The sequence below is a fragment of the Galeopterus variegatus genome, unplaced genomic scaffold, assembly GCF_000696425.1.
Source record: "Galeopterus variegatus unplaced genomic scaffold, G_variegatus-3.0.2 Scaffold55, whole genome shotgun sequence".
Classification (NCBI taxonomy): Eukaryota; Metazoa; Chordata; class Mammalia; order Dermoptera; family Cynocephalidae; genus Galeopterus; species Galeopterus variegatus.
Genome location: NW_007726166.1, coordinates 311,639 through 321,808, shown reverse-complemented (window position 1 = coordinate 321,808; position 10,170 = coordinate 311,639). Strand labels below are relative to the sequence as shown.

General features: G+C 50.5%; 1 protein-coding gene across 1 annotated transcript; it reads left to right on the top strand.

Annotated features, from left to right (window-relative positions):
• The first annotated feature begins 142 nt into the window (after positions 1-142).
• On the top strand, positions 143-9,924 carry TOB2 (transducer of ERBB2, 2). The gene is made up of 2 exons (XM_008574134.1): positions 143-263; positions 6,417-9,924. The coding sequence occupies exon 2, from the start codon at positions 6,513-6,515 to the stop codon at positions 7,548-7,550; it is 1,038 nt and encodes a 345-aa protein (XP_008572356.1). The 5' UTR covers positions 143-263; positions 6,417-6,512; the 3' UTR covers positions 7,551-9,924.
• The last annotated feature ends 246 nt before the right edge of the window (positions 9,925-10,170 follow it).

The window sequence follows — 10,170 nt, the reverse complement described above, 5'->3', positions numbered from 1 at the left end:
CGCCGCCGGCCGGCCCGCCCGCCCTCCGTCCCCGCGCCGCCGAGCCCAACCTTCAAAAAGCTGAGAGAGTTATTATCGAGATTCATAGCCCATAAACCCCCCCTTTAACCCCCAACCCTCAACAAAGGAAAGGACACAGCGGCCCCCGGTCCGGCGGCGCCCGGGAAGGAAGGGAGAGTGACCTCCGCCCCGCGCCCAGGACCCGCCTGGAGGGAGAAGCCGCCCCGCGGCCCGCAGACGGCCCCGCCGCCGCCGAGACCTGAGTGAGTGCGTGACGGGCCTGCGGGCGGGGGGACTCGCTCTGAGGCCCAGCCGGCCCTCCCGCCTCTCCCCACCCCGCGCCACTCCCGCTCTGCGCTTTCCTGGACGCTCCACGTTGCTGTCGCCCCCCTTCCCCCGTCTGGCCAGCATTTTCGTTTCCCTTCTGCCTTCCCCCAGGAAACCCCCCATCTTTTTTCCCTGTGCTTCTCTGCCCCTCACGCTAGCTCCGATCCTGGGGTACTCAAAAATCTCTTCCTCTCCCAGTTCCAGTGTGGCCCCCTCCTGTGGGTGGGGTGCATTTCCTCCCTCCCCCGCCTCCCCCAGTTCTTCATATCCCAGATACTCGCTAGATTTTCCTTGTTCCCCAAAGAACAGAACTCTCACCACCGTTAAATAAATCAGAGAAAGGAAGGGGAACCAGGCCTTGCTTTTCTGCTTCTTTTCCCGTGTGAGGGGTGGTAATTATCACTAGAGTTTATTTCTGACGCTGTGGAACATGAGGGGTGGAGGTTGAATACCCCCTTTTTGATGATGAGACCGGTCAGTGGAAACTGTCCTTGAGCCAGAATTCACATTTCGGCTTGAGCTCTTGACTCTCTTCAGTGTTTTAAGGGAAAACGAGAGAAGCGGGGGAGGACCCGTACAGCAAAACCAGTGAGTGGATTCTGGTTGCTCTCAGTGAGGTGCCTGGGGGAGAAGCCCGTACTCCTAAACGCCTTCCCCTTCTGTCCAGAGGATGGACTGTGCCCTTGAGCAGAAATCTGGGGAGGGGAAGAAGGGAGCAGAGAGAGGAGGAGAAGCCGAAGCCGGCAGGCCCTCTCCCTCCCCAAGGAGGAACCAGAGCCCCATACAGCGGGCTTCAACTTGGGGACCCGCAGACGATGTCTCAAGTGCCTGCTCAGCATCTAACCTGTCTTCTTCTCTTTCCTACCCACCCTACCTTGGGAGTGGGTCCTTCATATCCGATTTCCCAGTAGAAAAACATCCCTATTGCTTTCTTGGGCGCCTGCCCCTATCCCTCTCTTAAGCATGGGGGGAAAGAAGCTTGTGTGGCAGTAAGGATTAGGGAGGTTTAACACCCTGTAGGGGAGCTTTGACGAGGACCTGGTAAGTCTGGTCGAACAGTACCCCTTGCACTGGGAGGAGAATCACACAGAATTTTAAGTATTAAAAGATGTTGTTCAGGTGTCAAATGTATAGTCTTTCCTTTCCTGCCCGGGAACCTTTTCCCATTTCCCTTGCCCGGGTCTGATTTCTCAGACTTGGATTAGAAGTGGGTTGAGGTTTGGTCCCTGTAGGCGTCAGGCCTTCTGATTGTCGGCCCGGCGCCTCCCCACAGCTTAACTGGGAATTTCTTTGGCCAAGAAGATGGTAGTACTGGATTTAATTCCTTCCTTTCCTGGCTGTGAGGGTGCTGGAGCCGAGCCCGCTGGGCATTAAGTGAAAAAAGCTCGTTTCTCTTTGAGTCCACCGTCCCTACAGCAACCCCAGACAGACCGCCCAACCCATGGAATTCAGATAAAGGGGCAGTGTTGGGGAGGGAGGGGGGAACGTGACCTTATCTATCCCAGCCTACTCCCTTCACCCAGAAAAAAACTCATTAGAGGCAGATCCCTAATTCAGCAGTCATGGGAGGAGGTGAAAGAGGGGAAAAGTTCGGCCTCTCGTAAAGCCTAGACAAGGACGCAGTGGGTGCTACAACACGGGGAGGAGGCCTTATGGGAAGAATTTATATCAAATGTATTAGGCGATGGGGGGGGGCTCTCCGCCGTAACGCGCATGTGCGTTGGAAACTTTTCATCTGTTCTCCGACCCTCGGCCAGCTCCGTTTGCCGGGCATGCGTAGTTGAGCCTTCGCAAGGTACGCAGGGAAGTGTAGTGTGCAGAGAAAGTAGGTCACTTGCTCCAACCTGAGCCCGAGGTGTCTTGAGGGCTACAATTCCCAGAGTGCACAGCGCGCCCCCGCCTCCGGCCTGCCCGCCTGGCGGGGCTTGAGTCGAGCCTTCCTGGCTTCTGAGGAGCCTAGAACGCCTAAGAAAGGACACTCTTAGTCGGAAGGTGTCTTGTAGTCAGACCCATCGTTGTCCAGTCTGTGTTTGGCGGAGATGGTGTGGAACTGGGCGGGGTGGTGCGGACTGTCGGCACAAGTCCTGGAAGCCATTCAGCCCACGCCCGCCCGGCGGGTGGGGCAGGTTGCCCATCTCTGTCCCAGAGGAGCGGCCTGAGCTCGGCACCTACTGGCCTTGATGAGATTGAGGACCCCATGCCCTCTTTTCCACACTTATTTATTTGAACCTGATAGTGTTTGATTGTAGGACGATTTGGATGTTAAGACTTTGAGGTATCTGGATATTTCTGTAGGTTTGGGGCCCGATAGATTCCTTCACCATTATCCCTCATTACCCCCTTTAAAACAAAACTTTTTTTTTCTTGTTAAAAACCTTCCTTCACGTTTTTGTCAGAGGCTTTCTCTGGAATCTGCATTGACTGAGGCCTCCTTCCAGCTTCACACCTCCTTTCTTCCCCATCTTTGTCTTTCCCCTAAGCGCTCACTCTTTCAAACGCAAGACAGCACAAGGGATCTGAATTCAGGTTTGACTTTGCTTGTGTGAGTAAACTAGGGAAAGAGGATAAGATTCTTAGTGAAATTGAAAACTATTTACTCTCACATTTGCAACTTTTTAATATATTGACAAAAGGAAGATTTTGCTATTGTTCACCACTTAGCCTTTTTTCTTCTTTTTGCTGCTTATCTGGCCTTTTGTGCTTGAGTCAGGGTCGGAAAAGCTCTTAAGAGACCTCTGCGGTTGCTTAACCAATCTGTTTGTTCCTTTTATTGAAGGGTAGTTATTTCTAAACTTCCTAATCTTTTGGGGCAGGGGTGGTCTGTCTGGTCTGGGGACCTGAACGCTTGATCTTGGTTTTACAAGGCTGCACTCTAACCAACTGAGCTAACTATCCAGTCACCCTAAGCTTTCTAATCTTATCACGCTTCTGTAAATATTTTATATATAAGCTCTAGAGTTTGTCCATAGCTTTTTTAAAAATGAGCAAACTCATCTTAATGGTAACACCACCTATCTTTAGCTAAAGACAAGACAGCATCAGTGCTTTAATCCTGTGTTCCATAAGCTTCTTGAAGTCAAAATTAGAGCCTGAGCTGATAGAGCAGAAAATCTCATTCTGGTTATCCTGGCATTTTTGTAAGGTTCCACCCCACAGCCATCTGGCCTGGCCTGTTCTCCAATTAAAGAGGCAAAGGTGGCATTATATGCTTCCTTATTTGTGTGGCAACATCACTGAAGTATAAATTGGTGTGCAGGTTTAGTTGCTTATGCTGCAGAATATGGTTAGCTAGGCAGGGCTGATGACAGTGGTTCTATTGTATTTGGGGGTGGGAGGCTTATTTCCCAATGACTTTGGCCTGCATTGAAAATGCTCCCATTTGGGGGCTGAACTATTTAAGAGTGGTTAACTTGGAAGGTAATTATGGAACAAAGTTTGAGGAGGCTCAGAAAGGTGTAGAAGCCCTTTGGTCTGGGCGGAATACCAAGAGATACATATTAAGAGGCCATGTGTTGCCTTGGGATAAGTGTCTTATGTTAACTTTGAGTCTGTTTTACTCTTTTAAAAACTCTTTGGAGGGGCCGGCCTGTGGCTCACTTGGTAGAGTGCGGTGCTGATAACACCAAGGCCACGGGTTCGGATCCCATATAGGGATGGCCGGTTCGCTCACTACCTGAGCGTGGTGCTGACAACACCAAGTCAAGGGTTAAGATCCCCTTACCGGTCATCTTTAAAAAAAAAAAAACCTCTTTGGAAACACTATCTTTAACTCCAGGCCTATTCTTGTGAACCACTGCCAACTTTCTTCACAAGTTTTTAGTCCCTATAACTTCGTATAATGTATGCTATACGAAGTTATTACGCTCAGGAGAGGGTGGTGCTGATAACACCAAGGCCACGGGTTCGGATCCCATATAGGGATGGCCGGTTCGCTCACTACCTGAGCGTGGTGCTGACAACACCAAGTCAAGGGTTAAGATCCCCTTACCGGTCATCTTTAAAAAAAAAAAAACCTCTTTGGAAACACTATCTTTAACTCCAGGCCTATTCTTGTGAACCACTGCCAACTTTCTTCACAAGTTTTTAGTCCCCTCCATGTTGGATACTTCTAGTGGCCCCCTGTGGCCCTTTCAAAACTCCATTCTTAAGAGGAGGCCTGTGGTCCTGGTGTCTAACTTGGCATCTGGTTATGAACCCAATCCTTATAATATGAAGGTCCCTTATTCTTTTTACCATTATTCTTACTTTCCTTTAAACCTAAAAGGACCCTGGGAATTAATCTTTGTTGATCACAAATGGACATTTGGAGAAACTTGGAGATAAATAAGTCTGTGTTAGAGGCTGAGATAAGGGGGAGACCAGGGTTTCCTGAATCCTGAGCATTCTTGTGGAGGCCTCGGGAGAGGGGTGAAATCCTGACACCTCTGCTGACTCACCATGTGACCCTTTGGTTCCTCAGACCTGAAGTGAGTGTTGTACTAGATCTAGCCTCTCTCGTGTGCTGCTCCATACTGACCCAGTGCATCTTCTCTGGCATATTCTCTCCAGAAGCCTTTTTTTGAAGATTCAGTCCTAAAAATGCCCCTAGGAGCAATGGGCCCAGGCCTGAGAATTACAGAGAAATGTACTGGAGCAGATGTTCAGACTCAAGATCCCCAAGCCTAGAATGAGCATCTGGATACTTCATGCTGGACCCGGAAGGGATTTTAATCAAAATCCAGCCCTGAGTCTTTCACAGGAAAGAAGATGCCCTTGATGGATCATGGATCAATCTTGTCTTTCTGCTGAGCTCAGCAGCACAGCCTTGCCCAGAGGTCTGGCTGGAACATGTTCTGGCCCTGCCTCCCCTCAGAGATGGCCTTTTTCAGTTCAGCTTCCCTCCCAGCATGAGCTCAGGAGCTGCCCATTTGGAGAAAGTGAGATTAGGTAGGATCACTGGCTCTCGGGACCTCACAGATCATCTTCCTGAGACATGAGGCTGGCCCAGATCTAAGGAATAAACCTTTTTGACCTCAGGGGGATCTGGCTGTGAGAGAATCCCAAAATAACAATCTGAGTGTTTATCTTGGGCTGCCTCCTCTCCAGGGATCTCTAAACACTTGATAAATCTGATTTGGTGCCGAGGACAGGTGGTCAGACAGTCTCTGGGAGACCAAGTGATGATGGGTCCCCAGCTGGAGGCCGCAGAGTGATGGAAAATTTCTTCCCTCTACCACCCTCGTCAGTTATTCCCTCCCCAGAAATTACAGAGATTCCCTAAGGCCACCCAGTGCTGCTCTGGCTTGCAGGGCTCTGCTTCCCTAGGGCAGCTCCCATTAGTGTTCCCTTGTTGGCACACATCTCTAGTGTGACAGGTCTTGACTTTTTTCTGGGGATCTTGCTCTTGTCTCCATTCTTGGAGGCTCTCTGGATGGAAATGCAAGTGTTGGTCATACTGTGGAGTTCTTAAATCAGTTCTGCAAACCCAGACTGAGCCAGAAAGCATGTGTACCCATGTAGCCTAGGAGGACAGATGAATGTGACTGGAGTCTATGCCCCCAGTGAAAGGTTGGCAGTCCTCTTTCCTGTTCAGTGACCCGTATCCCTTTCCATTTAAGGAGGACAACTAAAGATTTTAAACTTACATCTTGGCCTGTGACAGTTTGGGGGCACAACTTCACCAAGTCATTGCAGAGACAACAAGAGCCTGCCCTCCTCCAATTGAATTAGGGACTTGATTTTTGTGTGTGTGTCATTTATACAGTGACCTGAATTCTCAAAATGGTGGAAATCACAGCACCTTATTCCTTTAGAATTACTTTAAAATAATAGCTAACTTTATCAAATGCATACTAATTGCCAGATACAGTGCAGGGTGGTTTATATTCTGAACTAACTTCATAATAGCCTCATGTTACTGATGAGGAAACTAAGAGTCAGGAAAAAGTGACATGCCCACAGTCACACAGTCAGGCCAGCCACTTGTGGAGCAGAAACAGGCCCCTGGGTCCATGTGATCCAGATGCCTTTCTGTCTATCCCTGGCTGTCACCACCAGCTTTCTCTGCATATCTCCTCATGGTGCCCCTCTCCTTGTTTCTCATTTCCCAGAGCCATCTGGATCCCAAACCTGCCCACCTTATATCTCCTGCCACTGCCCTGGCCTGTGTGCCTGCCCTGTGCTGATTCTCTGTCTAGGAAAGGACCATGCAGCTGGAGATCAAAGTGGCCCTGAACTTCATCATCTCCTATTTGTACAACAAGCTGCCCCGGCGCCGGGCAGACCTATTTGGGGAAGAGCTAGAGCGGCTTTTGAAAAAGAAATATGAAGGCCACTGGTACCCTGACAAGCCACTGAAGGGCTCTGGCTTCCGCTGTGTCCACATTGGGGAGATGGTGGACCCGGTGGTGGAGCTGGCTGCCAAGCGGAGTGGCCTGGCAGTGGAGGATGTGCGGGCCAATGTGCCTGAGGAGCTGAGCGTCTGGATTGACCCTTTTGAGGTATCCTATCAGATTGGTGAGAAGGGGGCTGTGAAGGTTCTCTACGTGGATGACAGTGAGGGCTGTGGTGCCCCAGAGCTGGACAAAGAGATCAAGAGCAGCTTTAACCCCGATGCTCAGGTGTTTGTGCCCATCGGCAGCCAGGACAGCTCCCTGTCCAACTCCCCATCACCATCCTTTGGCCAGTCGCCCAGCCCCACCTTTATCCCCCGCTCTGCCCAGCCTATCACCTTCACCACCGCCTCCTTCGCTGCCACTAAATTTGGCTCCACTAAGATGAAGAAGGGTGGTGGGGCAGCAAGTGGTGGGGGTGTGGCCAATGGCGGGGCAAGTGGCCAGCAGCCACCACAGCAGCAGCCTCGCATGGCCCGCTCACCCACCAACAACTTGCTGAAGCACAAGAGCCTCTCTCTGTCTATGCATTCACTGAACTTCATCACAGCCAGCCCAGCCCCTCAATCCCAGCTCTCACCCAATGCCAAGGAGTTCGTGTACAATGGCGGTGGCTCACCCAGCCTCTTTTTTGATGGGGCCGATGGCCAGGGCAATGGCACCCCAGCCCCCTTTGGGAGCAGTGGGGCTGGCACCTGCAACAGCAACAGCTTCGACATGGCCCAGGTATTTGGAGGTGGCACTAACAGCCTCTTCCTGGAGAAGACACCCTTTGTGGAAGGCCTCAGCTACAACCTGAACACCATGCAGTATCCCAACCAGCCGTTTCAGCCCGTTGTGCTGGCCAACTGACCATCCACCCGCCCTCAGAGCCAGGAGCACCCAAGACCACAGAAAAGAGAAAGGAAAGGAAAGGCCAAAAAAAAAGGAAAAGAAAAATGTACAAAAAGATTTTCAATCTTCTCTCATTTCTAGAAAAAAGATCCAGCCCAGGCATGGAGTGGGAGGGGGCTCCAGAAGCACCAAATTGTGTTTAACTCAATCCCCCTACTGTTTCCCTGCCTGCCTCTGATTTATTTTGTTGGTTTTGGTTTTATATTTCTTTTTTTTCTTTTACATGTTTTCTATATAACGTCTTTAATTAGTGGCTTCCTGTGCTAAGAATGGTCCAGATGTGAATTGCTGCTTCCTGCTCCCTCCGTCCCTCTTTCACACGCCTGGTTTAAGATTGGTGTGTCCAAGCTCACAGGGAAGGAAGAGCTGCAGCTGGGACCTGACCCTCCCCAGAATATGGAGAGACTGGCCCCATCTCACTGCCTCTGTCACCCAGCTATCCTCTCACTCAAAGCCATCCAACCTCAGCAGGCTTTCTCAGACCCTGCCACCCAAATAGGTCTGATCCCAGCCCCCACTCCCTTTTAAGCTGGGCCGCAGGGAGCTGCCAACTGGTCACTTGACACCCTCCCCCTAGAGCTGATGTCTGTGACTACAGGGAGGTTAGCACTTTGTCTAGTTGAATTCCTTTCATCTCTGTCCTGTGGCCCCACTCAACCATCCCCTCCTGGCCCAGATGACCATCATGGCCCTGGAGACCCAGCCATTGACACATGTGGCCTCTTTCTCTCATGCAGCCCCTTCCTCCCTGGGCCTGAGGTGGATAGGGAGGTAGGGTGTGGTTGTGTGCATGCGCACGTTTGTGTGCATGCCTGGTTTGCTGTCCTGTTTTAAAGGATTCCAAGCCATGTGGATCCCTTCCCCTCTGGATGTGATTCGGGGTTGCATCAAATGCTCATTTACGTATGAGGTTGGGGAATGGGCCAGGGGCAGGTTGTTAGTCCTTTTGTAGGGTAGTACACGTGGCGGGGTGACACTGCAGCTGAGCCTAAGACCCTCCCAGGGGAAAGCACTGCATGAGGAACTGGTTTCCAGACTACAGAGGGATGTGCACTTTTGTTTGTTTTTGACCAAAAAAAAAAAAAAGTTAGCTCTGAAGGGCCGAGGGAATACTCAAGCCTCTGATGCCTAAAAGAGGTCCCTGAACTTTGACTCTCCTGTCATGTGACCTTAGCCCAGAGTGGGAGCTGCTCACCCAAGCACCCTTGGGTGGGTGAGAGGCTGGGGCAGGAAGGCAGGATGGGTGTTTGGAGTCAGTGCCTGTAGTAGGCAGTCCTGAGCCTTGAATTGAGACTTTTTGGTCTTTTGGTTGTAGATGTTATTTTAGTACATTTGTGCCCCTGCCTGATTGAGAGCTTCTCGGTACCTCTTGCCATCCCCTTTCATTGCCCTGACCCAACCCCACTGGACCTTGATGCTGCGAGGAGTGGTCTCTTGGGCAAGCCAGGCTGGACAGGCACTTGGCCCTCCTGGCCATGTGTTTGGATTGTGTAAGAGCACTCGCTCCCCTTCCTCTACCAGAGAGAGGTTGTTTCTCCCAATCCTAGGGGGCCAGCTTCCACGCCATAATGCTTTGGCAAGCGGGGCACTTGGCATCGGGACCCAATACCAGGAAGCACCAAAGCCCCTCACCACACCCCATTCTCCCCAGGGACCCCAAGTGGGCAACTGCTGTGGCAGTGGGTCTGGCCCAGACTTGACACTGCCAGCCTCCTCCCTGTAATGGGCACCAGCTCTACCTCCCCCAGCAGGGCAATGCTCTGGCTTTTCTCGGCCCACCACCATCTGTCCCCCTAGGCTTCTCAGGGGCCAGCTCAGTCTGGGCTACCCTTTCCCCAGTCCTCGTTCCCACACAGGTGACAGGTCCAAGCAGATAGCGTCTCTCTGGGAATGGTTGGATGCTGCCTTATCCCTCCTTCCAGCCCCTACCCACACACGCACACAGGTACCCACCCACGCCCAGGTCGGCTTGTTTCTCACCATGTGTAGGGAGGGGGAAGACCAACCCCTCTGTATCTGTTGAAATACAAAGAAAACATGTTCAGGAACATGACTCCATCTCTGGGCTCTTGGGCCCAGTTTAGTCTGTCTTGTCTCAAATCTAGGCATTTTTGCTTCAATTTTATTTTTTTTAAGAAAAAAACAAAAATCTGCACTAAATTACCTGGTTTCATAGGAAAACTTTCTTTTTCATTTTTTACATTTTTTGGTGTCCGTTTGTATTGAATAATTTGCTACATTTGTAAAATGTAAGAGGTATATATAATATATGTATATTTCTAACGTAAAAAACTGTAATTTTTTTCTTTTCAAGATTTTTTCTTAAAAAGAGGAGAGAAACAGATATTTTTTCAGGAAAAACAAACTTTAAAATAAAAAAAGAGGAGAATAAAACCTTTTCTCCCCTCCTTTTCCCCATCCTCTCTCTATCCCTCTTTCCCAGGAACAGGTCGAAAGGTGGATTATCTTGTAAAGAATGTAAACTGTTAGTCCAGAATGATGTCTTTTTTCCTCAATGCGGTGAGCTATAGATTGTCTCGTTTTCTCTGTAGGGATGGGAAGGGGGGCTTTGAGACAA